Source organism: Callorhinus ursinus, unplaced genomic scaffold (assembly GCF_003265705.2).
Source record: "Callorhinus ursinus isolate GAN/ISIS: 27379988/994484 unplaced genomic scaffold, GSC_fseal_2.0 scaffold14, whole genome shotgun sequence".
NCBI lineage: Eukaryota > Metazoa > Chordata > Mammalia > Carnivora > Otariidae > Callorhinus > Callorhinus ursinus.
This window is the reverse complement of record NW_027397076.1, coordinates 45,193,631-45,220,622: the sequence shown is the minus strand read 5'-3', so window position 1 is coordinate 45,220,622 and position 26,992 is coordinate 45,193,631. Positions and strand designations below refer to the sequence as shown.

The following is a 26,992-nucleotide window of genomic DNA, read 5'->3' as shown; positions in this document are numbered from 1 at the left end:
AAGCACTGCAGCTCTTGAGGGCAGCGCTGGCCTCAGTGGCCTAGTGACATGGAGGTGGGCAGATGTCTGCTACAGCAGCTGGGCGTGGAGTGTGCGGACACCAGGGGCCTTTGTGGCTGCGAGATTTCCCACCTCTTGTCTCCAGGTCCCTACAATAATGAGCTCTACTTCTGGTACCAGGTCCCTAGGGCAGTCCTCCATGGCCAGTGCTGGAGTCCTCACTAGGTCCCTTGGAACAGATATTGTTCAGATTACCAATGAACAGATGCCACCAAGGTAACCTACCCAAGGCCACCTAGCCACGAAGTGGAGGGCCCGGTTACAAAATCAGATCTGACTCCAAAGTTCCTGCTCTCAACCAAAGCTACCCCAGCTTCCCACCTCTCAGGCAGCCCCCTCCCCTGTCCTCTCCTCTAAGTTCCATGCCCCAGCTCCTTCCCAGAAAAGGGGTCATGTTGGGAGTCATTGACTTTTCAGCTCCCTGGATCCCCACTGTTGCTCTGACCTGCCTGGTTCCTTTCACTACAGGGTGAAGTATCTGGCCTGCTACCGGGTTGCCCTGCCACCAGCCCCAGCAGGGGCACCCTCTGCTGGCCCTCTCCCACCTCCAGTTCCCCACCTTGACCAAGTCCATTCCCTGACCCACCTCTTCAAGAACAAACCAGCAGCTCACCCCCTAGACAAAATCACTTCCTCTTTAATTGCTGTTGAAGAAGACTCACACCATCTGCCTCAGAGGAGATGGGGGCATTTCCCTCTGCCCCAGTCCCTCTCCCCTCCCCAATTACCTGGTCCTTTGCAAAATATTTTAGCTGAGGAAAAAAAAAAAAAAAAGACCGGAAACCACTGACACAGACGGTCCAAGGGCTGGATTGATTAAAGGAGGCAGGGCTGGGCCAGGTAAATCCACCCCACCGCCCCCTTCCTGGGGATGGGGAAGGAGGCCTGGAAACCCTCCCAGCCACCTCTCATCCTTTTAGCCCTGGCTGGGAGGGATCGTGGGGTTGAAGGACGGGTCTGGAGCTGCTCCAGTGGGAGGGAGGGGCTTGACAGGAAGAATAGTGGGGGAGGGGTCCCATTGCAGGGGTGCCCCCTACCCCAGATCACCACGGGCGCTGCACAGTCACAGGTACGCAGTCACGGTCACAGACACTCACAACCCGAGAGCACCCCCACCCCACCCCACCCTCTGCCCACCCCTGGCTTCCCCTACCATGAAACGCCCTCCCCAAGTCCCTGCCCGCCCCCGCCCCCTTGTTGGGGAACAAAGCAATAAATTACAAGGTCCCTCCCCAATCCCCTTAGCCCGCTCTGCTCCATCTCTTCTCCCTCCCAAGATAGTAGTGAGGAGGGACCCAGGCTCTTGGCTCCCCCGGCCCTTTAGCTTCCAACCATGGGTGGGTGTGGGGGGACGTCCTGATTTCCACTCCTCATGGTCCCTTTCACGGAAAGGGTTGGGGACCCCCCTACCCCCTTGGGCAGCAGGGGTCCTGCCCCTCGCTGCCCTTCCCCCTTCACTGGGCAGTGAGATTAGCATGGAAGGGGTGGGGGTCCCGGTATTGGCCCCAAGTCCCAGGGCTAGCTCTCCCACGTACTAACCCCTCCCTCTGGCGTGGCGTCGCCCCAGGAGCCAGCCTGGGTATGTGCTCCCGCCTGGGGATTGTCGAGCACAAGCAGGACTGGGTCTCCGCCTCCTCCACCCCTAGGGGGCGCGAGCGGGCAAATCCAAGCTCCCAGGAGCCAGTACCGCGACAGGGGGTCCGCTTCCGCAGACACCCATCTGGTAGACCCAGAGCAATTCGAGCGTGGAAACGGTGGAGAGGGGGCGTGTTGAACTGGGGTCTCCATGCCTCGTTGGGGAGAGGGAGATGAGTTTGTGTCTTCTGGGAGGCGTGGGGGCGGTGCCCTCGTGGGGGAAGAAGTGCTCCCGTGGGGCGGGGTGCGGATTGGAGAGGTGAGTGGGTGCATCTGTCCAGCGGTCCACCCGATGTGGTCGTGCCCGGCCCGTGTGGGAGTGGGGGTGTCTCTCCCGCTGGGCAACTATACCAGCGCGACGGGGGCGTCGGCGCGGCCCATGCTGGCGGCGCTGCTCCGGCGGCGGGGGCTGGGCGTGGCGGTGATGCTGGGGGTGGTGGCTGCGCTAGGGGTGGTGGCGGTGCTGCCGCCCTCACCCGGGCAGCCGTGCTGGAGAAGGATGTCGGCGCACAGCTGGCTTCCAGCCTGGCGGGCGTAGAACAGCGCCGTGTGGCCCTGTGCGTCGCGGGCGGCCACGTCGGCGCCGTACTAGAAAGACAGAGACGGCCCGCGTCACCAAGCGACCCCGTAGGGCCGACACCCGCACGCCGTCTCTCCAGAATTTCCAGGCCCGCTGCCAGGGTCCTTTTGGGGATAGCAGGCTCCCCCGCACCTGGCTGGAGCCGTCCAAGGCCCCTTTCCTCCTGCCCCACGCACGTACCCACAACAGCAGCTGCGTGATGACAACGTGGGCGAGCTCGGCTGCCAGGTGAAGGGGGGAGCGAAGCTGCGGGTCCTCTACGCTGGTGTCGAGCGGCCCGTGTCGCGCATGGGCCAGAAGCAGGAGAACGGCGGCCACGTCCTGGGCCTGCACCGCGGCCCACAGCTGGCGGCCCAGCGGTTCCTCGGGAGTGCCCAGCGGCGCCAGGAACAGCAGCTGCTCGTACTTGGCGCGAATCCATGATTCACGCTCCTCCCTACAAGACCAGGGATGAACAGGAAGGGCTCTAGGGACCCTCACCCAGGACCTCTGCCCCTTACTCAGGAAAACCTCTCGGGAGCCGCACGTCCTAAGCGCCCCCCTTCCCTCACACGTACCGCGAAGAGTCCCGCGTGGGTTTGGTGCGGCCCCGCGTGTCGCTCTCCCACACGCGGTTGGCCATGTCGTTGCCAATGGCCGTCAGCACCAGGGTCAGCTCCCGAGGCCAGTCGTCCAAGTCCAGCGAGCGAACGCGGGACAGGTGTGTGCCCAGGTTCCGGTGAATGCCAGAACACTCGATGCAGATGAGTGCGCCCAGGTTCAAACTGGCCCACGTGGGGTCTGGGGAGGGAGTGCAGAGGTCGGCGCCCGGCGGGCAGGCAGCATGGGCACCCCAGCGTTCGCCCAACCCCAGCGAACCACACTCCCTCCCAGACCCCTCCGCTGCACCCTTGCGCTCACTGGGGGCCCCGCAGTCCACGCAGGTAGAGTTCCCCTTGGCGTTCCGGATCGCCTGGATGGCTACCGCTTCACTTTGGCTGTCTGTGCGCAGCTGCAGAAAGGGTTGGGGTTTGTATTGACTCTCCCTTGTATTGACTCCCTTCTCCAGACTCTTAAGACACTCACCTCTGCTCACCCCCAACCCTCACCCCGCCGACCCATTACCTTGACCTTGCTGCTCTCACAGCATTGCAGACTGGCTAGGATCTGACTTTCGATGGCCTGGACCCAGGCATCCCGCTCCTCAAAACTGGCTGCCTCAAAGTGCCACGTCTGACCAGTGCTGGACACGATCAGGAATTCGAAGTTTTCCTCTGAGTGGGGGGATGGGATGGGGTCATGAGGGATGGAGTTCAAATAGGGGCCACCTTGCCCAAACCCTTCCCCCCCTCCATGTCCATCCCAAGCCCCTGGGAGTGGGGCAGAAGGGTTGGGGAAGCGAAAGGTGGGGGAGAGCAGGAAGCCCGAGCACATGCAGGGGAAGGCAGGGGCACCCCCACCCCTCTGCACCCCAGCTGAGCGCCCCTCCCAGCTCCCCGCTTGTTACCTGCTTTATAAATATTTCTTAAACTACCAAAGGATTTTAGTTTCCACATTTTGCGCTTGGCTGGTTTCCCGAAGCGAAGGAGATAGAGATAGAATGGAGAGCAGAACAGAGAAAGAGACCAAGAAAGGAGAAAGAGAGAGGCAGATGGAGAGATGAAGAGAAATAGTGACAGAGTGCCAGAGACAAAGCAGGACAGACAGATGGGGAGAGAAAGCAGAACTAAAGTCAGTGGCCCCGGAGCAGAGTAGAGCGGAAGCCAAGAGCCATGAGAGTAGGCAGATCTGGAACCTGGGTCTGAGCACCCAGCAGAGAGCAGGGCGTGGGGACCAGTTATCATGACCAATGAGGAGCGAGGTCTCTGGGAAGGGAAGGGATGGTCAGGATCCGAGTGAACACAGGGAAAGGGGACAGAAACTGAGTCACGGGCCTGGGACAAGGGGGTTGTGGGGTTCCAGAGAAGCTTCAGGGGCTTGGGGAGGTCCCTGAGGGCAGGAATGGGGACCACTGTGGTCAAGGGCTGTTGGGGGAGCTTGGTGATCAAGAGAACAGGGGTTGGGTGGTCACAGACTCCGGGAGCTGAGAACTCAATGGGTGACACTGAAGTCAGGTACTGAGTCACTGGGGGCCACAGGGGGTTCTGGGTGCAGGGTCTGGGATGATAAATGGGGTTGAGGGCAGGAACAGAAACTAGAGGGTCATTAAGAGAGGAAGCAGGAGCTACAGACCAATGGAGTCATTGGGTAAGGGAGTGGCAGGACTGGGAACTACTGGGTACAAGGCATTGTCTGGGGAATGGGAGGAAGGACGGGGCTGAGGGGTCTTCGTCCATTTTTCACTAGGTCATGTGCACAGTGATAATGATAGTCAAGCACTCAGCTCAGGCACTTTTCCTCCTCCTGCAGGAGCTAGGCCAGGGATCTGGAGTTGGGGGTGAGGGTCCAGGGTGGGATGGAACTGCCCACCAGGGCCTCACCTTCAGCCTGCCCAGCCGAGCCTTCAGTCTTGGATGGTGTTGTCAATTTTTTCCTCCTCTGCTTCTTCACCATGGGAGAAGGAGGGGGTTCCCGACTCAGGGGGCTCAGGTCTCCAGATGGGGTACAGTCTTAGGGAGGGGGACACAGCGGCCTCAGTTGCCCCCTCCACAGATTTCCTGATTTCTCCATAGCCTGTCTCCTCCCCTGAACTAGCTTTTGTCCCCCTTCTCTCCAGGAGGTCCCCCTTGATCATGCCTGGGAAGGTGGGCAGATGAGTGGTTTAGAGTCAGACCTGCACTCAGATCCTGGCTCTGCCACTTACTGGCCTTGAGACCTTGAGCAAGTCACTTAATCTTCTGAGCCTCAGTTTCTTCATCCCTAGAATGGGGATAATACTCTCGACCTGACAAGTTTGCTGTGAAGATTGCCATTACCAATTTATTTGTGTGTGGGCGCCTGGGTGGCTCAGTCGTTAAGCATCTGCCTTCGGCTCAGGTCATGATCCCAGGGTTGTGGGATCGAGCCCCACATCGGGCTCCCTGCTCGGCGGGAAGACTGCTTCTCCCTCTCCCACTCCCCCTGCTTGTGTTCCTGCTCTTGCTATCTCTCTCTCTGTCAAATAAATAAATAAAATCTTAAAACAACAACAACAAAAACCACAATTTACTTGTGTGTGTGTGTGTGTGTACAGTAAGTATATTGTACATTATGTTTGTGTATATATTGTATATACACACAGTAAGTTATAAATTGTAATTGTATATATATAGATTGTGTGTACATATATATATATATACTCAAACACTCCAAATACTGATGGCTGACTCTGTGCTAGACAGTGTTCTCAGTTTGTTTAAGCCTCAAAGCAACCTCTGAGGTAGAATCTATTATCTCCACTTTGCAGATGAGGCAACTGAGGCACAGACAGGTCAAGTGACTTGCCCAGTGGCAAGCCAGGGTTTAAGTTCAGGTGATTTAGCTCTAGAACCCACTCGTGTTAACCATTATGATAATCACAGTATGACTGAGCTCGGTGCCTGGCACCCAGCAGATGCTCAGTTTGTCCACTCACACACCAATTCCAGCCTCCAAGCTTCTACCCCAAGTTCCTTTCCCACCCACATCCCATTCACAACTGGAAGAGAGTCGATGGAGGGTGGGTCCTCACTGACCGGTGCTGAGGGCTCGGGCCAGATTCCGGTCTGGCTTCAGCAGGTGCTTGGATGTCTGGTCTGGTGGTGGCTGCAGGGAACTGGGGCTGGGGCTGGGGCTGGGGGTGGGGGTGGTGGCCTCTGTTGGAAGGGGAAGAAGATAAAGCTTCAGTGAGCCCCTTGGTCTTTGGGACCCACTCCTGGTGTAGTCCCTCGTTATCACCCACCTTCCCACTTATCCAGTCCCAGCCTCCACTTCCCTACTATTCCTCCCCATCCCCCAGCTCTGGTCCCTTTTCTGCCTCTCTGTCAAGAGCTCCACTCACCGGGACCTTCACCCATCTGCACAGTGCTCATGTCCTTGACCAACCCATTGATACTGGCTGAGGGGCCAAAAGCAGAGATGGCTCTCGGGGGCCTCTTGCCAGGGACTTTGACTGTTGTTCGTAGCAAGTCCATCTCCTTGCCGTGGGTACTGTGGATGTAATCCTGGAGGAGCACAGGGGTTGCGAGTGTGGGAAGCCCGAGGTCCTTGGTGGTGCTGAGAAACGGCCAACAGCGTATGGGCTAGAGAGGATCTGGAGAGGGAACCTGGGGGCTGACTGCGTGGGGATGCGCTTCTGGGGGTGGGCTCCCCAGATGTGGCCCAGTACTATCTCCTCCAGAAAGCATTCCCCGAATGGCAGACCAGGTGGAGGTCCTTCCTCCATCCTCTCCCACTAGACTGCAAGTTCCCTGGGGGGATGTCTTTACTTTCCGCTCTCCAGCATGGGTACGTGGCGGGTGCCTAACACGTGTTTGCTGAACCTAAGAGAACGGGACTAGGGCTTCCCGGAAACGATGTTGATGTTTGTCGGAGGCTCAGACTGATAGAGGCAGAAGGGTGTTCAAAGCCAGCCAGGGTGGCCCAGCCAAGCTCTGCCACTCACATTAATGCTGGGGTGGTAGAGTAGGAAGCCATTACTGGACAGGGTCACATATTTCTTCTTCCATTCTTTGTTCAAGGAGTTGCCACTTCGCTTCAGTAAGAAGCTCTGGAGGATGGAAAGAGACATGTGGGAGAAGAGCCAGTCAAGACTAGCTACCCCCAGCCTGCCCCCAGTCCCTGGACCACTCACCTGTTTGATGGGGATGGCTCGCCCACTCCCTGTTGTCTCTCCCCGACTGTCCAAACTCCGCTTTTCAGAATCACTGCCCCGACGATTCTGGAACGGTTATTGGCATCAGTTAGAGAACGAATAGAGGGATCCACTGATGGAAGGACAGGGAAGGCAATGGAAAGGGGCCCAACAGCGGGGTCTAGGGACCAGGGAAGATGGGCAGGTAACAGAGAACCAGAGGATGGGGGAGTCATCATGTCCAATACCGCGAAGAGGCTGGTCCTGCGCTTGGCGGCCCGGTGCAGGGACCCTGGGGTGCTCAATCCAGCCACAGCAGCTGCCTCAGCTCGGAGCTCCCGGTGACCAACATTGGGTGAGGATGGGAGGGAAGAAGAATAGTCGCTAGTGTGGCCCCCATTGCTAGCCTGGGGATGGATGAAAGAGTCAGCAGAACAGTTAAGATCGCCCCCACCCCACCAAGCTATAGTTACATTTAGTTATGAGGAATTCCAGACATTCCTTGATCTCATCGTCATTTGTTTGCATTATCGCTCATTATAAAACTCCTCACTGTCATATGCTTTCCATTTTGCAAGTATTAGGCCAAGCAACTTTCCTGAAACCTTGGGAGGTTTAGGTGTCTTGCTCGAGGACCTTCCGAACAGCGTTTCAAACCTGCTTGATGTCCAGTCCAATGAGCTTTCTACAAATGGTGTCACTGCCATTTCCATTTGCCCCCCACCCCCAACCGCCTTGGTACGCGGTACCTGTTCTTGGATCACCAGTCCCTCCTCTGCATCCTACCAGCCCCTCTGTGGACCCTGAAACCCCAACTCACCTGCCCAGCTACAGGAGTGGAAGCAGCCGAGTGGCTCGGGGAGCTGGGCAGGGACTTACAGGCAGCCAGAAGCTGTTGCTGTTTCCGTAAGGTCACCACCTTCTGGGCCACTGAAGGAAGGGGGAGAGGAAGGGTACATGAACGGACAGATGGCCAAGATCACCCTTTGTCGCCCAATTTTGAGAAATCCCCCGGAGATAACATAGGCCCCAACTTCCTTGTCACCGTCGTCTTCGTGCCACCTGGAGTCTTGGCAGCTCATCCAGCCCAGAAAGACCACGTGGTCACTAAGCAAACCTTCTCCAAACCTCCCTGATGCCGCCTCTCTCCCCTGCAGGCCAGGTTGCTGTCACTCCCAGAGAGAGGCCTGGATGCCCTAAGAACATTGCAGGCCCTTCGCTCCCTGCTTCCCACATGTGCGGCGAGTCACGGTACTCACCCTCCTGGAAGACGCGGTCCACATTGAGCCCGTAGGTGGCACATGTCTCGTAGTAGCTGCAGCGCTTCATGTCTGCGCACAGAGCCCTGGCACGAGCATCGCCCACCACTCGAGGGGAGGAGGCACTAATCCTGTCTGAGGGGGCAGGAAAGGGGCAGGATTGGACAAGGGCGCCGCTTCCCCACTCTTCCTAATTTCTTCTTCCTTTGGCTCCAGTCCCAGGCTGGGCACACTAAGGACAGGCGATGAGAGAATATCCCCTTCTTGTTTGAAGGATGGGACCAAGCTCACAAGCCCCGCGGCAGGAGAAGCAGGTGGGTGAGCTCTGTGTATGTGTCTTCAGGGAATACTTGAGAGGTGAGCAGGACTTCTTAACAAGGTCTCAAATGACTGAGACTCCCAAGTGTCCTGTCACCCTGCCCTGCAAATCCAACGAACCCTGAGCAGAGTGGGAGTTCACCTCGGAAAAGGTTGAAAGTCCACGGGGAACAGGTGGACTGTTCACTCTGCAGCAAGGAGCCAGGAGGCGAGTGGTGAGGGGAAGCAGGTTCCTGCAGGATAGGCATCCAGGCAGAAAGCTGAGCCAGCTCAGTGCAAGGTGGGTACTGGAAAAGCTTTTCCTGGGCCTGCTGGCATCTGAGAGCCTCTGAATCACTTCTTTGAGAACTCAGACTTTTCTGCCCTCTGTATTTTCTGCATCATTTCGTTTGTGTTTTCTCTTTTTTAGATACGTCCCTTTGGAAGGTGTTAGCCTGACCCAGCTGTAGCGAGGGGAAGATAGAAGGCTTTCTGTCCACACTAGAGCCTGAGATTTTCTGTTTGCCATGGTGGAGACAGGAAATGGCAGGGTGAGACCACAAAGTAGGTGACATCTCAGAGGAGTGGTGACTGCTCCTATAGCTGTCCCTTCCTTCCTGTAGGGTCCTCTTTTCTCCACTCAGACCCTGGGACGTTTTTTTTGGTTTAATGACTCCCTTATTTGGAGACAAGGCTCCTTCCAGAGGGTTCCTGCAATCCAAGTGGCCATTTCCACACCTTACCAAGCTCTCACCTGTGTTGGGCAATACCTCAGCAGCCATCTCAAGGACTCCCCTGAAAGCAGTGCTTGCCCAGGCCCTCCTTACCTTGTGTACCCACCAGTGCCAGTGCCAGGCCTCCTCGTCCTTCCCCCCGAAGGGAGCTCAGCTGCCCATGGAGACGGCTCACGGCCTGGAAACTGTTTTCATCCTCCAGGCTGAAGACCAAGATGACAGCATCTGCCCAGCCTGAGAACTTGCGGGGGGTGAGGGAGCGAAAGGGGGGTCAGACAAGTCTACTCCTCTGGACACTATGTCCAGGGAGGTCTGGGGAACTAGAGCTTTCTCCCTTGGCCAGTGCTGACCCCAGCCAGCCTGCCTACCCCAACATCTCACCCCTCACCTTGGCATCAGGTGCCCCAGCTTCCTCTCGGATCAACACCAGATGAGTCTGTCCATCCACCAACATCTCTTTCTTGTGCTGCTCACCTGTCCGGAAGGGGAGAAGTGGTAGTAGGTCAGAGGTCACAGGTCACCAAGTTTCCCCACGCTCCCTGTGCTTCAGCTATTGTGGCTTCATCCTTTCCTCTGGTCTCCATAGCTGCCTAGTCATTGATCCTGGATTCCTGACCCAAAACATTAGCTTACTATGGCTCCTGAGAACTCACTTTCTGTCTTCTCCAGCACTTGGTAGGAACCGGTCAAGAATCGATGGATGAGAGATGACTTTCCACTCCTGGTGTCCCCCAGCACACCCTGAGAACACGGTTGTGGAGCAGAGATGGTGAGAATTAAGAGGAGGTCAAATGTTTGGGTCTGAACACTCCCAAGAACTCAAAGAGATTGGCAGTGTTAAATCATCCAAGCTGGATCCTGCAGGGACTGGGGATGATGATTGGTCAGGAGAGAGCATTCGGGAAGATCAGGTGAGTGGGATAAGAAATGATCCCAAGCTCAAAGTGGATCCCAGGCTGAAGATTCTCAGCAACCCAGTATCGCGCGCGTGTGTGTGTGTGTGTGTGGGGGGGGGGGGGGTGTCACAGCGCTAGACCCTGGTTGGAAAGTTTTACCCAATTCAAGGCAACAGAACATGAAGGGCTAAAGGGGAGATGCCAGAAACGAGGAGAAGCTTGGACAAGGACCATGAACAAACAGGAAAAAAGAAGCTGGAGAGAAAAAATTGTAAGGCTATATCAAGCCCCAGGAAGTGGCACACTCTCAGGAGTACTAGGAAACTATCCCCCATTCCCACAGAGAGAGGGAAGGGAGGAGGTGAAGGGGAGAGAGTTGAGAGTGCGGTGGGGTGGGAGTTCAGTCTTCATAAAAACTAGGGGACTGGGTTACCTACCAGGCGCAGTTCAGGAATGGAGCGGCTCAAAGTCCATTCCTGGCTATTGACCACAGCCTCTGTAATAAGAAAGGAGCCATTAAGAGAGGATGCTCCAGGCCCAGGAGCACCCCCGCCCCTCAGCCACCCCTCCTCATTTTGCAGCTTCCCTTAACCCCCAGGACTCTGCCTGGGCTGGAGAACTCTGTGGAAAGGCTAGGTTCGAGAGTGGTCCCCAGTCCTCCCATCCTAGCCGCTCTCCCCACAGCTGTTGCTGCCGCTCAGTGGTTGCTTAGCAACGGAACCAGCTAGACAAAAATACTTCAGCTGGCATCTCCTTTAAAGCACATCCCCAAACGTAAGTCTGCCCCAGACCAGGGACCAGAGTTCTGACAGTGGCCGGTTTTTCCCTCTGGAAGAACGGGAGAGGGTCTCCTTCCTACCGGCCTGACTGGGATTCCAGGGCAGATCCTGGGAGGAGGGGCTGGGACATGGGAGGCAATGGGTCTTCCTCAATCTCCATTTCACAAGAGAGAAACTGAGGTGAGGGATATCCCTCCCCCTTTTCAAGGTCAACAGCATGGTGGCCCTGACCGCTTCCCACAGTCCAGGCAACGGAGCTTGGACTTGCCTAAGCTTCCCTCTCCCATACCTTCCCCACAAGCACCCGCTGAAACAAGTGTGGGGAAGAGCTCCGTTCCTTGGCCGAGGGAAGCCTCAGGCCTGGGGGCGGGGGGTGGGTTGCTCCTTCCGCCCGCCGCGTCCAGCCCCCGCGCCTGACACCGGCCGGACGTTCCCGGGGCGCCGCAGCTGCGGCGGGAACTCTGGGATCCGGAGCCATCTGCTCCCACCCGCTCCAGAGCCAAACCCCGGGGGCCGCCCCCGCTCCCGAACCTGCCTCCCCTCCGGGGAGTGTGAACCGCACCAAGAGTCCCTAGCTTCTTTCTTCCAGAAAAAAAGAAAAACACCCCCCCCCAGGAAAAAACCAGTACCTTCTCAGCACCCCCTCCCAAGTCTCCGGGGGTAAGAATTGCCTTTGCAGCAGTTCCGTCCCCCTGAGTCACTCCTGGGCAGCCCCCTGGGGGTTTCAACGCCGCTGTGGGGCCGGGTGGGCAGTGGGGGAAGTGAAGCCTCCTATCCGCCCCCTCTCACTTCACATTCAAGTATTCATCACGTTCCAGCCCCCACGCACTCCCGTACAGCCCACTCCACCTTCACTGCATGGAAAGAAACAAGAGTCCCTCCCTGCTGCCTCACCAGCCGGGTCTCAGCCCAGAGAAGACCTATCCCTGGCGAGGAGTTGCCTGCAAGGTCATTCTCATGCCACCTGCCCCAAGTGCTCAGGAGAAACTGAGTCTTCCTCATCTCCTTCACCTTCAGTATTTGTTTAGGCAAGGCAAAGCTATGTTCCCTTGCTCCCAGAGTCCAGCTGAGGCTAGAAGTGGGGTCTGGGGCTTCTCTGGGAGCAATTTCCTACAGTCACTCTGAGCAAGGGCATTATTTTCCCAGAAAGCTCTGAGGCTTTCTGGGTCCCTCTGAAATCAAGTCATCTCTCATGTGGCACAACGTAGCTACCCACCCCCTTTCAGGACCTCTTAGGCTTTGCCCCAGTCCTTGGCAGAGGAGTCAATTTGGTTCGTCCATCCACCCAAGAGAGAAGCTTCCCTAGTTCAATCCTGCACACCTCTCCTCCACCCCAAACTGACCATTCCACGTGCCCTCCCCTCCCTGTTCTCAGACCCTGATCCTACTCACTAGGGGAGGCGCGGAGCTCTGCGCCCAGCAGCTCCCTGGACCCGCTGCCAGAAGACAGGCCCGGGGGTCCAGGAGGGGGCCCGGAGCCAGGAGGCCCCCCTGTGCTCTTGGTGAAGATGCCGCTGATAAACTTGAGCATCTTGCGATCTCGAGTGGATGCTCGGCCCCCCTCCCGGCCCCGTTTCAGCCCTGGAGCTGGAGGCTCCAGAGTGATTGGAGGTGCAGGCCCAGTGGGCTGCGCGGAGGCGGCGGTGACAGCAGCGGCTGGAGCCGGGGTTGCTGGGAGGGTTAGCGGAGGAGGAGAGCCAGCAGGCGGTCCCGGGTGCAAGTCACTGTTGTCCAAGGTCTTACTCTTGCCTTTCCGAGGGGACAGCTTCCCTCGGGCTCCCGACCCAGCCCCGACCCCACCGGAGGTCGTGGCTGCCGGTCCTCCTCCCCCGGCGGCGGCGGCGGCGGCGGCAGCGGCTGCGGCAGAAGCTCCAGTCCCGGCGCTGCTCTTTGACCCCTTGACCCTGGGCTTGCCTTCGCTCTCGGGCCATGACAGGCGGCTACCGGCGCCCTTGCCCCCGCCGGCTTTGGCGCCACTCGTGGTTACGGTCTTGCAAGGCTTAGGAGCCGGCGGAGGAGGCGCCACCTTGAGCCTCCGACTGCCGGTGCCGGGGTGCGGGGAGGACGAGCCTGGGACGCCGCCGCCCGCCCGGCCTTCAGGTTCCGGGCCTCCCCAGCTCGGGCTGCTGAGCAAGGGGCGCCGGGAGGTGGGGGCGCCCCCGGGCTTAGGATCAGGGCTCAGCCCCCCGGAGAGCTGGGGCCCCGGAGGGGCGGCCCAAAGGGAGAGGCGGCGGCCGGGAGCAGGGGAGACGGGGCGGGCCGGACTGGCCGGAGCCGGGGACAGGGCGGGGGGCTCGGCGCCCCCGGCGCCCGCGCTGCTCGTGCTGATCCACAGCGCATCCTGCCGGTGGAAGAGACGCTCGTGCCGCTTCTTGCCGGGCTCCTCCGCGCCTCGGGGGCTGCCAGGATCCCCGGTCTCGGCACCTCTGGTCCCAGTGGCGCCGGCTGCGGCCGCAGACGGAGAAGGCGGCGGCGGAGGCACCGACTCGAGCTTGACCAGGGTCAGCGAGATGAGGTAGGTCGTTGTCCGGCGCTGAAGCGCGCCCGCGCCCCGGCTCATGGGGCCCCGAGACCCCCGAGCTGGGGAGGGGAGGGGACTCCCCCGGACTGCCTCAGGGGGGCCCGGCCATGGGGCCGCCCTGCTCGCTGCCCCCAGCCCCCGGACCCCGCTGAGCCCCCAGCCCGGCTCCGCTGTCGCCGCCGCCTCCGCCGCCTCCGCTTGCGCCCCCCTCCCATCACACGGGGCGCCCCCTCCCCATGCTCCCCGCCCTGCGCCCCCACCCCGTTGGAGCCCCGGGACCTTGGTGCTGCTCCAGGGAGGCGCGCCGGACCTTGCGCCCCTGCCTGGGTGGGGGCGCCGAGATGGGCGGAGGAGGGCGGGGAGGACAGTAGTGGGGGCAAATAGGGGAGAGGGAGGAAAAGGGGACAGAAAAGAGGGACCCGAGGCTGGGGGAGAGGAAGAACCGGTGCGGGGGAGGCAGGGGCGGGGAATGGGGACTCAGGGGACAGGGGCCGTGGATGGGGGTCGGAGAGGGGATCTGTAGGAAGGTGGGAAGCTAATGGGCTGGTCGTGCGGGGGATTCTCAGGGGCGCGGGGGGATGCTGGGGATAGAGATACAGGCGCCGGCGGGGGAGGAAGGAGGGAAGCCTTAGGGGGTGGGAACCCACGGGTCTGGGGTCTGGGAAGGAAGGGGCGTGAGATCCGGGCGAAGGGTCCGGGGGGCTCGCCGGGGCTCGGCTCGGTCTGGATGCGCGCTGTGTCCGGGCGCTCCCCTCACATTGAGGAGGAGGCGGCCCCCCGCCCCCCCATCCTATCTCCCCCCCCCAACCTTCTCTCCACCAGCTCGGCTGTCTGAGAAGGCGGTGCAAAATCCAGGACTGGATTTCCCTCCCAAATCCTGGGCTGGATTTCCTAGAACTTGGACTCACCTACTCCGACAATCTAGCCCCCTCCCCTAGCACGCCACGGTTAGGGAGCGCGACTGTTGGGTGTGGCATTTAGGGACAGGGGTAAAAATCAGTACACGGGTGGACAGTCCGCAGGGAAAACGGAGCGAATTTAGGGGTCACTGCCAATTCTGGGGAAGTTGAAGTGGGGAAATGGGGAGACCTGAAATCCCTTTCCCAAGACCCCTTGTCTCCCCCAGGTAATTGCACGCATTCTTTTTCCCATCACCCAGCCGCCCGGCCCACCCCACCCCACCCCCACACGCAATAAACTGATGGGGCCACGACTTAAGCCCAACTGTCCCAAAGTGAACTTGGAAAGTGTTCCCTGGGGATGGGGACAAACATGGAACTTAGCAGGGTAGGAAGGAGGGGCGTGCCTTAGGAGGGGAGAGATTCGAGGGCTCCAGGAGCCCAGGCCAAAAAGTGAGTCAAAGGCTCCAGCTTGAGGTGGAAGGAGAAGGACTATGTCTACAGATTGACACCCCCCATACCAAAATGCCTCCAGTCTCCATAGCAACCGTAGCTCCAAGAGTGCCTCAGAATCAGCGGGGATAAGCAGAGAGAAGAATCGGTGTGTATGGTGGGTGGGGGTACCTGCCAGGGGACTGGGGGTTAAGGGAGGCACCATCCTCGAATCCAGTTACCCACATGTGGGGTATTTAGTATCCCTGAATATAAGGACCCCTTCAGTTGAGGCGGAAGCCGGCCTCTTTTGGGTTCCCATTCGGTCTCCTAAGGTTTTCAGCGTGGAGCCCTTTTAGAAGGTTAAAGAGGAGATAGAGAGAATGGAAAACGTCTGTCTGCTCTATGTCCACCACCCTTCTAGGGACCCTGGAGTTCAAGACTCACTGTCCTCTATCCTGGGGAGAAGGTTGAAGGGGATAGGCCAATGGGGAATGGAGGCTGAGACCTGTCAGGGATAGGCCAGAGTGGTGGCAGGCCTTCACGCAGGCTTGGAGACCCCTCCCTGGACTCAGGGAGTCTCAGCATTCCCCTAATTTGGCGTCCCACCCTCCTGACGCAGCTGAGACTATAATAAGTGCTGTCGTGGGCGGCTCTTGGAGGCAGGAGCCGGCAGCGTGCTTGGCCTGGTAGGGGGTGAAGGGGGGTGGTGGTACTAGGATGCTGGATGCCCTTTGTTTTCCCTGAGACCTGTACCCAATCCCTCTTGAGTCCTGTCCTGAGGTCAGCAGCCCCCTCTCCACCCCACCCCAGGAGGACACCATTCCCAGGACAGGGGACCCTTCAGTAGCCTTTTCTGAATGTTCTGGAAGAGAGGGTGAAGGAGATTTGCTATTTCTGCCTTAATTTTCCTTCCTTCCTTTGGTGGCCTCAGTCTTCCTTTATGCTCAGTGGGAAAAGAATCCTGACTCTCAGGGAAATAGTGGGACAAGTCACTTGTGAAGAGTGGAGTCTTCTGGGCAATTTCAGCCTCCACCCCTCCTCACTCCCTCCTCCAGAGCTAAGTGTAGCTCCTCCACCCTGACTAAACCTTTTTCCTCCCCCTCTTTTTTTTTTCTACAGGGGTGGGCCTTGGAGTTCCTTCCTAGGAGGCCCCATGGGGCCACTCCCCCTGGGTTTGCCTTTCCACCCACTGAGGCTGTAGGAAAGGTGTCAGCCTTCATTCTTGGCAAAGGGTGGGGACAGGAGGTGAGAGGGGCACTAGCCTCAGAAAGGCAATGGGAAGGGGATCAGACTGTCCCCTTAGGAACCCAAACCAAATGTTCCTTCCCCAAGTTACGATCTGGTGGCCTCTACCATCAGAGGGGTCTGGTAGCAGGTGTCTCTGACGGAAAGAATGGTCTCTTGAACCCCCACCCCCACCCCAGGTAGGCAGCTGAGACTGGAGCGGCTGGGAGACCAGGCTATGATGAAGGATGTACTTCTCCCAGACACCTTTCAGGAACAACATGGCTGGCTTTTGTCAGCTCTTTGCCACCTCAGAGGTAAATGAGAGGAGGCTAGGCTGGAGATGACTTTCAGTTCCACCAGCTCCTTAGCGGTGGGGCCCTGTGGATAGAGAGAAGCTGTTCCTGCCAGGGCCCCCCCACAGACTGAAGGCTGGGGTGGGCAGGAGGATGTGGCGGATGGTGTTGCCATGGCAGCACTTCCTCCCTGTGTTGTCATCACTTGCTCTAATGGCACTAAGGAGGTAAAGCGGAAGGTGTGTGTGTTGGGGGTGGGGGGAAGGACAGGAACAGGAGCATGGGGAAGAGAGGGGGCCGAAAAGAGTCCTGGGGACTTCATTACACTTTGGTTACAGTATGAGTGGTAGTGTGTGCCTGGGAGCCTGAGATTCTCTGCATGGTGTATTTCAACGTGTGTGTATTTCTCTCTACAGCTGGAGAACAAGAGGTCACTGATCCTTTGTGGGTCCTGGGAATGAGCACATTATCCAGTCCCAGAACCTCCTGCCCCACACTGCTTCCTGCCCTGGACTCCCCAGGCACGGTCCAAGGCTACCCTGGGTCTGTCACGGCCTCCCTTCCCCATGCTCACCCACTTCTCCATTGCCAAGAAGGTCAGCTCAGCAGTGACTTGTATTTTGATCCCCTGGGAGAAGGATCAGAGTTGGGGAAAGAGGAAGAACGACACCTCCCATATCTTTTTTCCATCCTGTCCAAATGTATTCTCCCCCCGAGTCCCAGCTCCATCTAGAGGACTAGGAAGTGGCTGATTGGGAAGTGATGTATGGCACAGCAAGCCCTTCTATGCCTCCACTGGCCCCCGATACACCCAAGTTGGGAGCTAATCCTTCTCTTACCTCGCACACTGTCCAGTGAGGCTTGGATGCTGTCCCGAAGTTCAGGATCGCCCACCCTCTCTGCCAGCTTCCTGAGGCGGCTTAGAGACTGCTTGGCCACCTCATGTCGCCTGACTTCTGCTCTCACTGCAGCGACAGCCAACTGCCTCTGGGCATGCATGTTGCCCAGACCTGTCTTGCCAGGCTAACAGCAACCTCTGGCCTTGAAGCCCATGGCCCCGTAGTCCTCAAAAACCAGAAGGCCCCTTCTGCTGTGCCTCAGAACTCCGCACTCTTGCCCGCCCTTCCGTCTGTCGGCCTCACTTCCTGACTGGTGAGTTTCAAACCCACAGCCCGGGACAGCACTACCTGCGGAACCTCCCACCCCCTCTAGCGTTGGCCCATGAGCTCTGCCAGCCAGCCCCTGCTGTACGTCCTCAGCCAGGTGGATGGAGAGACCTCAACGAGCATCCTAGGGCCTCCTGTGGGAGGTGGCTAATTAAGATGGGTGTTGGTGCTAGGAAAATGTGCCAAGCCAGGCCCCAGGTGCAATCCCAAACTCTTGGTGGGCTACAGATTTATGCTCAGTCTCAAACTCTGACAGGAATGTATACACACTTGGTCTCTCACCCTAACAGCCCTGCATTCCAGCTCGCAATTGTACTCACCACCCATTCTGTACCCACCACATCCAAAGAGCTCGTATACCTACATCTTGCTCCAGAACCCTTCTTCAGTCAGCTGCCCCACTGTAACCACCTCCTGCTTAAAAAGGTCAGGTAGTTATAAGGAGAACAGGTTATGGAGGAGAACAGCAACTATAACCAGACAAAACCACCATGCTCTCTCAATTACTTTCATAATAATTGTCTGGAACAATAGTTTACGACACACTTTCAAATATATGGTCTTTATGACAGGCCCAAGGGGTACAGGAAAGGAAGCCAAAGTTCAGAGAGGCCAGTAAGAGGTGAAAAAAAAAATCTATGGAAATCTATGGGTCTAGGTCTTTTTTTTTTTTTTAGATTTTATTTTTAAGTAATCTCAACACCCAACGTGGGGCTCCAATTCACCACTCTGAGATCAAGTGTTGTACGCTCCCCCGACTGAGCCAGCCAGGCACCCTTGTGAGCCTAGGTCTTCTGATTTCAACTCTGATACTCTTTTTCACTATACCACCCAAACAAGATGCCTGCCAACCAGTTCCCCTTATCTCTAATACCATTGTCTTGCCCTTGATTTCGGAAGAACGACACCTCCCATATCTTTTTTCCATCCTGTCCAAATGTATTCTCCCCCCGAGTCCCAGCTCCATCTAGAGGACTAGGAAGTGGCTGATTGGGAAGTGATGTATGGCACAGCAAGCCCTTCTATGCCTCCACTGGCCCCCAGTGGAGGCCAGTGGAGGCCTCCACTGAAAGAGAAGAGGGTGGATGAATTTAAGGACAGAATGAAGATGCAGGGGGTATGTGGGGGGTGTGTGTGGCTAATTTGATCTAATCACTTTGTTTCGGGACTCAAACCTTTCTGGCCCTGCCAGGTGTCTTCTCTCCTGCATATGTTCTTGATACTAATTTATGAAGGATAGAGGATTATAACTATGTGACTATTTGTATAGTTGGAGATAAGGGAATTGGGGGCTGGGATTACCCACTGGAACTTATAGCCTGATGAAAATAACTAACACTGAGCGTTGACTGTGTGCCAAGTACCGTCCTAAGCATTCTGCATATATTAACTCATTCAGTTCGCACAACAACCCAAGAGGCAGGTGTATTGTTATTTATCTCTATTTACAGATGAGGAAACAGCCACAGAGACCCAAAGGTTACGCAGCCAGTAAGTGGCAAAGTTGGAACCCATGCAGTCTGGCAGTTAGACTACTGCTTCAGCAGTCATAGAATCTAAGTACATACTAACTGAAGTCATCCTGTGGGGTTGCAGGGAGGTTTTTTGTGTTCCCATTACCACTGTTTCTCTTGGGGGAAAGAGGAATTATGACTTTTCCCATATCCATGAAAAACATTTATTCAATAATAAGCACATTGATCAACCTCTCTGCCCACCCCCGTGAAAATGTGGAGACTCCTCCTTCCCCTAATATTTATTCATATTCCTTCACATTCCAGACCCCTCCCTTGGACTTTTTTTTTTTATAAGCCCTGGATCAGGCACGTGCTCTGAAGATACCGAGCACACGCATGTCTGCGCGGTGGCTTTGTCATGTACAGGAATGCCCTCGCTCGAAGCAGCTGTTCTTCACACTGAATTTCTAGCATATTCACACCCAGTTAGGAGGGGATATGGAAGAAGAAATGTGTACTAGTGGACACACCTGCAAATGTGTGACGGTTTGTTGGATGTTACTGTGCCCAACCCGGGGCCTCCGTGGTCGGGCTAAAAAGCTCGATGTTTTGCTCCTTTGGGTGTTCCCGAGTGTGATGCAATAACAACAAACAACATCGTCATCATGAGATCACTGCGGGACAAGGGGAAAGGGGCGGGGAAAGGCGCTCCCTCGAGGGGAGGAGCCCTGTCACCCTGTCCTCGAAGCCGCACCTCTCCTTCTTCCGCTGGGTTTCTCCTGCGTCCCCTCCCTCGGATTAGCCCTTCCAGCGGCGACCACAGAAAGCTCCGCTTTCAATCCGGGGAAGTTTAGGCTTTGCTCCTTATGAGAATCTATGGAAGCCCTACCCCCAGTTTAAGTTTCAGCCAATAAAGAACCTAAAGGAGGGGCCGACAGGCGGGTCAGTGACGCAATGCAGACTGATTGGCATTCAGGCCACCGACGTCCTGGATTAGCCCCGAGTTTCGCCAATCCAGAGGCAGGGGTGGGACGGTGCAGGCGCAGAGGACTGGGTTTGGCTGGACTCGATTTAAAGAGACAGAAGCTGTCGGGGTCCAAGAAGACGGTCCCCAAGAACCTCCCCCCAAGTCCTTGGGACCACTTGGGTCCCCAAAGCTGGGGAGATGGTTTGCGGTGGCTTTGCCTGCTCCAAGAATGCGCTGTGCGCTCTCAACGTGGTCTACATGGTGAGGTTTTGGAGCTGGTTCGGGAAGCTTCAGGGCGGAAAGAGGAGTGGGGAGAATCTCTAGGGGACTTCCGGTGGGAAGGGGGAGTGTACTGGGGGTTCCGGGAAGATTCCCGAGAACTTCCGGCGAAGAGGGAATTCCAGGGGACTTCCGTGGGAAGAGGGGAGACTTCCGGTGACCAGAGGGTTTGTCTGGGGGTGGGAGCGGATGAACCGGGGGCTGTGGGCATAAAGGCCCATCCCGCCCTCCTGGGAATTTGTTTCTCCCAAAATAAAAGTAATGGATGAAGCTAAAGTTTCCTTTTTTATATTCATAGACTACTATCCCTGCTGCCCCCACTCCCATCCCAGCCATCCTGACCTCTGGTGGGTGCATACACCTGCTGTCCTTAGTTCACACAAACTCAGATCTCCTTTTTTGTCCCAAGACTCCCTGTAGGGCTTTTGGCTGTGCTAGAGTTCTTTTGGGATGTAACCTCCTGTGTTTCCTGTAGCTGGTAGGCTTGTTGCTCATTGGAGTGGCTGCTTGGGGTAAGGGTCTGGGTCTGGTGTCCAGCATCCACATCATCGGAGGAGTCATTGCTGTGGGAGTCTTCCTTCTTCTCATCGCGGTGGCTGGACTGGTGGGTGCTGTCAACCACCACCAAGTACTGCTATTCTTTGTATCCTGACCTTAAGTGGGGCTCTTGGGAGGGCTGAATTGGCTAGGAATGTTTGAGAGGGGTAGACTTGGGGGATCTTGGGGACATGTCTCCTGGCCCTGCCCTATTCCATACTTCATGAAACAAAAGCTGATGACTTTGTTTTCAACTGACACAGCTATGTAAGTTCTACAAACAGATGACAACCGATGGTTATTATAGGTGCAACATAAAGGAATCTAGGACTTTTTTTTTTTTTTCCCATAACTCTTCTTCTCAGTACATGATCATCCTTGGGTTGGTCTTCATCTTCCAGTTTGGAATCTCTTGCTCATGTCTGGCTATTAACCGAAGCAAACAGGTAAGTGCATGTCCTCTCAACTACTTGCTTTTTTTCCTCTACCCTCTAACCCCCTCCCCTCAGTCTGGACCTCTTAGTAGCCCACTACTGGACTCTTCAGCTATTTGCTTCCTCTGGGAAGTCTGGGTAATTTTCCATGAGTATTTTCCGGAAGAACCCAGAGGTGGATTTTTATCATTTTCTGTATAATATACCTTTGTTTCTGAGGGATGTTGACTGACTTTGCTGGAATAGGGAAATCGAGGCACTTGAACTAAGATCAGGATATAAGAGCATTCTTAAGGTTAGCAGCATCCAGTAATTTCCCTCTTGCCTATATTCTCCAGACAGATGTCATTAATGCTTCTTGGTGGGTCATGAGCAACAATACCCGGGATGAACTGGAAAGAAGTTTTGATTGTTGTGGCTTGTTCAACCTCACAACCCTGTATCAACAGGATTTCGCTTTCTGCACTGCGGTGAGTTGGTGCAGAGGTGGGGCCGGGGGCAGGAGGGTAGGACAGCTGGTTCAGGACACTGCTCAAATTGGCAGATTTAAGAGTTTGAATGACTGTCTCTCTCTAGCAGCTCTCTTTTGCACTGGGGCCATGTGCTGAGAGGGCGGAAGGTATGGATACAAAGGTTGGAGAATTAATCAAGTGAGATTTTAGTCTGTACCATACTGATTAGAAACTAGTAAATAATTTCTGGGGCCCTTCACCACAGGTGTCAGGGTAGGGCAGCCTAGCAACTCTGCATCCTCTAAACACATACATACGTGTTTTATCCTCAGATCTGTAAGAGCCGGAGCTCCACGTGCCAGATGTGTGGAGAAAAGTTTCTTAAGCATTCAGACGAAGCCCTGAAAATCCTGGGGGGTGTTGGACTCTTCTTTAGCTTTACAGAGGTAACATTCTTCAGTTCTCTCATATATACACCCTTTCTCTGTCTTAGCTCCGGAGATTCAGAATTGCTGATAATCTCTTTCCCTTTGCTTTTTACAGATTCTTGGTGTTTGGCTAGCAATGAGATTTCGGAATCAGAAGGATCCTCGAGCTAACCCCAGTGCCTTTCTATAAGACTCTAGATCCTTCTGACGTCTCTCCTGCTCTCTATCCTCCCTAAGCTTTTTTTCCTCCCTTAGGGAAAACCTAGGGTCTGTAGCCCTTTTTGTTTGAGAAAAAGGAAAGGCCCTTTGCCGCATCCCCCAAAGATGACTGAACAGCCAGGCTGTATGCCTTGACATGTTTAGTGGGAGCAAGATCATAAGGAATAAAGAACAACTTCCTCCTCTCTCCCTAAGTGGATATGGGAAGCTCCTGGGAGTGCATGAAATGGGATGGGGGTTGGAGTCATTCCTGGCTCTGTTTCCCCTCTTTTCCCTTCCACATGCCAGACCACCTCAACACATCCTGGCCTGGCTCCAAGGGTGAATCAGGGATGGAACCAGGGAAGAAACCACCAAGAACTCTTTCTTACAATAAGCAGGACCCAGTGTAGGGAAGTTCAGTGAATATAAAAATAAAAGCCATTTAAACTCCATATTCAAAGAAACAACGTAAGTGCCTTTTCTTTTGCCAGCTGAGGGGCTCCGCTTGCCTACACAGACCCTGTGAACTGGGGAGAACCTTTTAAGATTCTATAGGAAAGTGCCATCCCCCAAGTGGTTTTTCCCAATCCCCAAATGGCAAAGCCCAAGAAAGGAAGAAACAAAACAAAACAAAAAAGACCATATTTCTTTGTTTTCTTTTGTTTTTCCTGTATAAAAAAGATCCCGATATCAAGATAGGAAAGGGGAGAACAAGGGACATACCCCTTGGTGTACGAAAATAAGGGGGCAGGAGAAGGATAAGCTTCAAAAGGGGGGGGGGGGTGTCATTAAGGCAGCAAAATATTCTCAGTAAAAAGTGGGAGGAGGAGTTTCCATAGCCTCAGAGATGAAGGCCAAGATGGCCTTACTCAACTGGGGGGCTCTTCACTCAAGTGTTCAAAGGAAGGGAAATGACAGCTTCTCTTCTCTCAGTATTGTTGCGGCCACTCCACTGCTCACTCTGGGTTACCTTCTGCCTTTTGTAGATAAGAGTGCTGCAGGGCTCGGAAGGCAGAGATTCGCTTGTGTGGGTTAAAAGTCAGCATCTCCTAAGAAGGGGAGGCAAAGATCAAAAGACCATGAAGACAAAAAAAAAGAAAAAAGAAAAAGACTTGCTCACCCCCAACAATACCCAGGACGGGCTCTTTTTCTACATCCCTCTTTGTGGATGGCCTATTCACACAGCAACAGTAAAAACTAGCCCATCCACCAAAGAAGTCTTAGGAACCGTGACGATTTGGGTCCCTTTTATACTGCTTTTATTCCCACTCCAACCTCATCCTGTGCCCATGCCCAAGCCCAGTACCAGCAGCAGCTGTGCTCCAGATTCCTCCATCTCAGGTACCACTGACTGCACTGGACGGGGCCCTCGGGGGGAAAAGGCTCCTCGGGGGAGAGACACATCTCGGGGCCAGTCATCCTCTGGGGGCAGCCCGATCAGGCTATGGGGAATAGGAGAGCTCTGGTCAAGAGGGTCCTTCTCCAGCCCCCACCTCCAGAGGCAGAGCCAACTGCCATCTGGGGCTCAGCAGAAAGAAGACTGAGAATAGAAAGTTCTTTTCCCCATGCCGGTCACTTACTCAAAGATTTTGCCTAACTGGTCAGCTTCAGAGTTCCCACAGAAGAGAGGCCTAAAGTGAGAAAAACACAGCAGTCACTTTCAAAGATACGGTAGTGGAGTAATTATTGCTACTGGCTCCAAACAGAGGGTGAGGAGAATATAGGGATGTGAAATTCCTAATTCCAGGACATTTCAGAGTTTCTGATTAGGAACAAAATGGTCAGTAATATTTAAGTGAAAGAACAGGCAGGGAATGGATGTGGCTTATGACTAAGAGATTTGGGAAACTCAAGAGAGTTCAGGAGACTTGGGTCCCATACTTGCGACGAAACATCTCTGCGAAGATACAGCCAACGCTCCACATGTCCACGGGTGTTGCATATGTAGACTGCAGAAGAACTTCTGGAGCACGATACCAGAGTGTAACAACCTAACCGGAATAAGAAAAGTAGATGAGAACCCCACTGGTTACCATGAACTACAACTGCTTGACTAAAATCACGAAGCTCATGACTTCTCAACTGCTATGGTCAACCACTCTCCTACCCTCATCTTTCTACTGACCACAGGTGTAAGTGCCATCTGGTAGCTGTAGATTCTGGCCAGACCAAAGTCGGCCAGCTTGACTGTCCCACCACTGGTCACCAGAATGTTCTCTGGCTTCAGGTCTCGGTGAACGATGCAGTTGGCATGAAGGAAATCTAGGCCTCTTAGAAACTGGCGCATCAGATCCTGGTTTGGAAGGGGGAGGAACAGAGGAACTGGAAACTAGGTACCATACCTGAAATCACAACAGGTTCTACTACAAAGGTCTCAATGTACCTTCTCAGTGTCTACCCACCCTACTCACCTTGATGGTCTCCACTGGCAAACCTGGTGGGGGTGCCTTGTCCAGATAGGTCCTCAGGTCTTGGTCCACGTGCTCAAACACCAGGGTCACTTTGGTCTCCCGGTCAGTTCGGGCGGTGGCACAGACGTCCATCAGCCTGGCCAGAGCAAATGGTCACTCACTGATCAATCCCTTTGTTCCCAACATGGCCTCCCCTATTTCCTCAGGATCCCCACTTCTCTCCTGACCACCACTCCCCACCTATAAGTTGTCTTTTCCCCTTTACTGCCCACTCCTAACCCTCTGAGGTCTCACCGGACAACGTTGGGATGCTCAAAAGCCTCCAGCCGCCTCAGTAAGGCCACCTCACGAACTGTGCTGATGGGAAGGCCCCCTCCAGCACCTCCTCCATTAGGGACTCTCACACTCTTGAGGGCCACGAAGTGGCCACTGTGGGGATCACGGGCCTTGTATACCGTTCCATAGGCACCAACACCAATCTCAGCCACTGGCTCATATCGAGGAGTAGCCATTCTCAGATCAGAGGAGACCCTACAATCACAAAGACTCCTGCCACCGAAAATCCCTTCCAGAGTTCTGATGGTATGAGCCTGCAGCAATAAAGTGACTCCCACAAAAGACATCACAAAGACACCACCACCACCATCCCGTCCCTTCCCCAATCTTCCATGAGGCTGGCCCCTCAGGTAACACAATGACTCTAACCCCAACCCCTCCAGCCACGTGAAGCCCTAAAATAAAAAATTCCTTTTCCTTTGGGCCCGACCATCGCGCCCCGCACAAGGTTCTATCTCACACGACACACCCCCTGCATCGAAGAACCGACATCCAGGCCCAAAATTACACCTCCCTACAACCACAAAGGAACAAATTACACCCTGCCCCACTTCCCGCCCTCGAGCGACCCTTCCATAACTTGTCCGCGTAGGCAGCCGTGGAGGGCGAAAACGGTCCCCATTCCTGGGAAGGGGCTATGCTTACCTCACTCCGTGCCGGGAGCTGCGGGGGCGGCCCGTTATCGGGGCCCCGGAGCCAGATCCTGCGGCGCCATACACTCGAGCTCTGTCCCGGGCAGCTGGACTCTACGGGCCCGACCATAGACACAGGCCGCAAGCTAGAGCGGCCCCCTTACCCCCACCCTCACCATGTGACCAGCTGCCAAAGAGGCGCGCGGAAACTGGCGGGGCGTGGCGAAAGCCGGACGTTCGGAACACGTGACGAGCCACTCATGCGCAGAGGGGTACCCAGGAGAGGCTTTGACCGGGAAGGGGGCGGGGAGGGGAGAGGGGCGGAGGCGGGAGATGGCAGCCACGTGATCTGTTGCTATCACACGTGACCGCTCGACTTCGCTCTGAGGAGCAGAGGTGTGGTTACGCGGCGGGGCACGTGACTGACTGCCAGACCCTGGCGGGGTTTGGGGGGCGGGGGAGACGAGAGAGGGTGGAGTCCAATGCGGTGCCATGGCAACCTGGGCCACCCAGATCCCAACTCAGGGCTGCAGGGCGAGCCTGAACGCTTCTCCAGTCTCACTACACACTGCACGTCTCTCACTCTCCATATGGTGGTCAGGGATCGGGAGGATGGGACGGGGGTCGAGAGGTGGTGCTGTAGCCTTTCTGCTTCCCTGCCATGGGAAAACATATTCTCATTTGTGTCTTTGTTTCATTCATTCACTCATTCAACAAATTTATACTGAGTGCTTGCTTCCTGTATGCATGTGGAGTTTTTTGGTGTCTCCGTCACTAGCCCTTTAAAGTTGTGAGGCTGTGTGTAAAGAGGTAGCCAACAGTGTGGTCGTATAAAATAGTAGACAATACCCATTTGAGGGCAAAACTAAGATTAAAGGCTTGATGGAGGGTAGATTAATGCAGTAATCCGACAGGAAGAGTCTCAAGGTAATGCCCTCCCCTCTTCTAAATTCCACCCCTTCCTGGTAGTGTTAAAATAATGCTTTCTGGCAGAGAAGTTATCAATGAGCAAGAGACAGGAATACTTAAACTTTAAGGTTCTTTCCAACACTTAGATGCTATGATATATGTGTCTGTATATGTGTATATAAGTGTGTATATTTTACACGTTATATATAGATGGATAGATACAAGAGTGAGCATGTGCAGGGAAGTTACCTCCACCACCACCTCGGACCATGGCATTGCATGAGAGTGATTTGTGCTCTTCTACAAATCCTGTGACTCCTTGTTTGGGGTCATTCTGCTTCCCTCTTTTCCCCAGTGCAAGCTTTCTTAGCCCTTGCTCCTGGCCAGAACACAGACTTTTCAAAATAGCCTCTGCTCACAGACGCTTAGGTAGACAACA

General features: G+C 55.5%; 3 protein-coding genes across 8 annotated transcripts; 1 reads left to right on the top strand and 2 right to left on the bottom strand.

Annotated features, from left to right (window-relative positions):
* Nucleotides 1–677: 677 nt before the first annotated feature.
* AGAP2 (ArfGAP with GTPase domain, ankyrin repeat and PH domain 2) lies at nucleotides 678–17,500 on the bottom strand. 3 transcript variants are annotated; one of them, XM_073900759.1, is made up of 19 exons: nucleotides 12,362–14,622; nucleotides 10,628–10,686; nucleotides 9,948–10,035; nucleotides 9,683–9,768; nucleotides 9,388–9,535; nucleotides 8,264–8,398; nucleotides 7,825–7,934; nucleotides 7,253–7,411; nucleotides 7,005–7,091; nucleotides 6,816–6,920; nucleotides 6,213–6,375; nucleotides 5,908–6,027; nucleotides 4,735–4,863; nucleotides 3,762–3,821; nucleotides 3,380–3,528; nucleotides 3,176–3,266; nucleotides 2,833–3,055; nucleotides 2,456–2,711; nucleotides 678–2,283 (listed from the first exon to the last, which is right to left on the bottom strand). In XM_073900759.1, exons 1-19 carry the CDS (start codon nucleotides 13,527–13,529, stop codon nucleotides 2,041–2,043), a joined length of 3,579 nt encoding a protein of 1,192 aa, XP_073756860.1. In that variant the 5' UTR covers nucleotides 13,530–14,622; the 3' UTR covers nucleotides 678–2,040. The 3 variants fall into 3 exon arrangements, with proteins under 3 accessions (XP_073756860.1, XP_025739002.1, XP_025739003.1); XM_025883217.2 differs by lacking the exons at nucleotides 3,762–3,821; nucleotides 12,362–14,622 and adding an exon at nucleotides 17,184–17,500; XM_025883218.2 differs by lacking the exon at nucleotides 3,762–3,821 and having other exon boundaries at nucleotides 12,362–14,620.
* Nucleotides 17,501–19,969: 2,469 nt separating this feature from the next.
* On the top strand, nucleotides 19,970–22,717 carry TSPAN31 (tetraspanin 31). Of its 4 annotated transcripts, none has more exons than XM_025883081.2 (6): nucleotides 19,970–20,195; nucleotides 20,689–20,817; nucleotides 21,116–21,196; nucleotides 21,523–21,654; nucleotides 21,969–22,082; nucleotides 22,180–22,717. In XM_025883081.2, exons 1-6 carry the CDS (start codon nucleotides 20,133–20,135, stop codon nucleotides 22,252–22,254), a joined length of 594 nt encoding a protein of 197 aa, XP_025738866.1. In that variant the 5' UTR covers nucleotides 19,970–20,132; the 3' UTR covers nucleotides 22,255–22,717. The 4 variants fall into 4 exon arrangements, with proteins under 4 accessions (XP_025738866.1, XP_025738867.1, XP_025738865.1 ...); XM_025883080.2 differs by having other exon boundaries at nucleotides 19,975–20,195; nucleotides 20,689–20,856; XM_025883082.2 differs by lacking the exon at nucleotides 20,689–20,817 and having other exon boundaries at nucleotides 19,974–20,195.
* A 182-nt stretch (nucleotides 22,718–22,899) lies between these two features.
* On the bottom strand, nucleotides 22,900–25,859 carry CDK4 (cyclin dependent kinase 4). The gene is made up of 8 exons (XM_025883079.2): nucleotides 25,658–25,859; nucleotides 24,971–25,207; nucleotides 24,677–24,812; nucleotides 24,391–24,558; nucleotides 24,147–24,256; nucleotides 23,846–23,896; nucleotides 23,572–23,707; nucleotides 22,900–23,314 (listed from the first exon to the last, which is right to left on the bottom strand). The coding sequence occupies exons 2-8, from the start codon at nucleotides 25,186–25,188 to the stop codon at nucleotides 23,222–23,224; spliced, it is 912 nt and encodes a 303-aa protein (XP_025738864.1). The 5' UTR covers nucleotides 25,189–25,207; nucleotides 25,658–25,859; the 3' UTR covers nucleotides 22,900–23,221.
* Between the last annotated feature and the right edge of the window lie 1,133 nt (nucleotides 25,860–26,992).

Coding starts and splice junctions, on each gene's coding strand:
- TSPAN31 (XM_025883080.2), top strand. CDS start 20,133: ATGGTTTGCGGTGGCTTTGCCTGCTCCAAGAATGCGCTGTGCGCTCTC. Junction 20,196..20,688: donor CTCTCAACGTGGTCTACATG/GTGAGGTTTTGG, acceptor TGTTTCCTGTAG/CTGGTAGGCTTGTTGCTCAT. Junction 21,655..21,968: donor ATTTCGCTTTCTGCACTGCG/GTGAGTTGGTGC, acceptor TTTTATCCTCAG/ATCTGTAAGAGCCGGAGCTC.
- AGAP2 (XM_073900759.1), bottom strand. CDS start 13,529: ATGAGCCGGGGCGCGGGCGCGCTTCAGCGCCGGACAACGACCTACCTC. Junction 8,399..9,387: donor GGCACTGGTGGGTACACAAG/GTAAGGAGGGCC, acceptor CTGCCCCCTCAG/ACAGGATTAGTGCCTCCTCC. Junction 7,092..7,252: donor GCAGGACCAGCCTCTTCGCG/GTATTGGACATG, acceptor TAACCGTTCCAG/AATCGTCGGGGCAGTGATTC.
- CDK4 (XM_025883079.2), bottom strand. CDS start 25,188: ATGGCTACTCCTCGATATGAGCCAGTGGCTGAGATTGGTGTTGGTGCC. Junction 24,257..24,390: donor AGATGGCACTTACACCTGTG/GTCAGTAGAAAG, acceptor TATTCCGGTTAG/GTTGTTACACTCTGGTATCG. Junction 23,897..24,146: donor GCAGAGATGTTTCGTCGCAA/GTATGGGACCCA, acceptor TTCTCACTTTAG/GCCTCTCTTCTGTGGGAACT.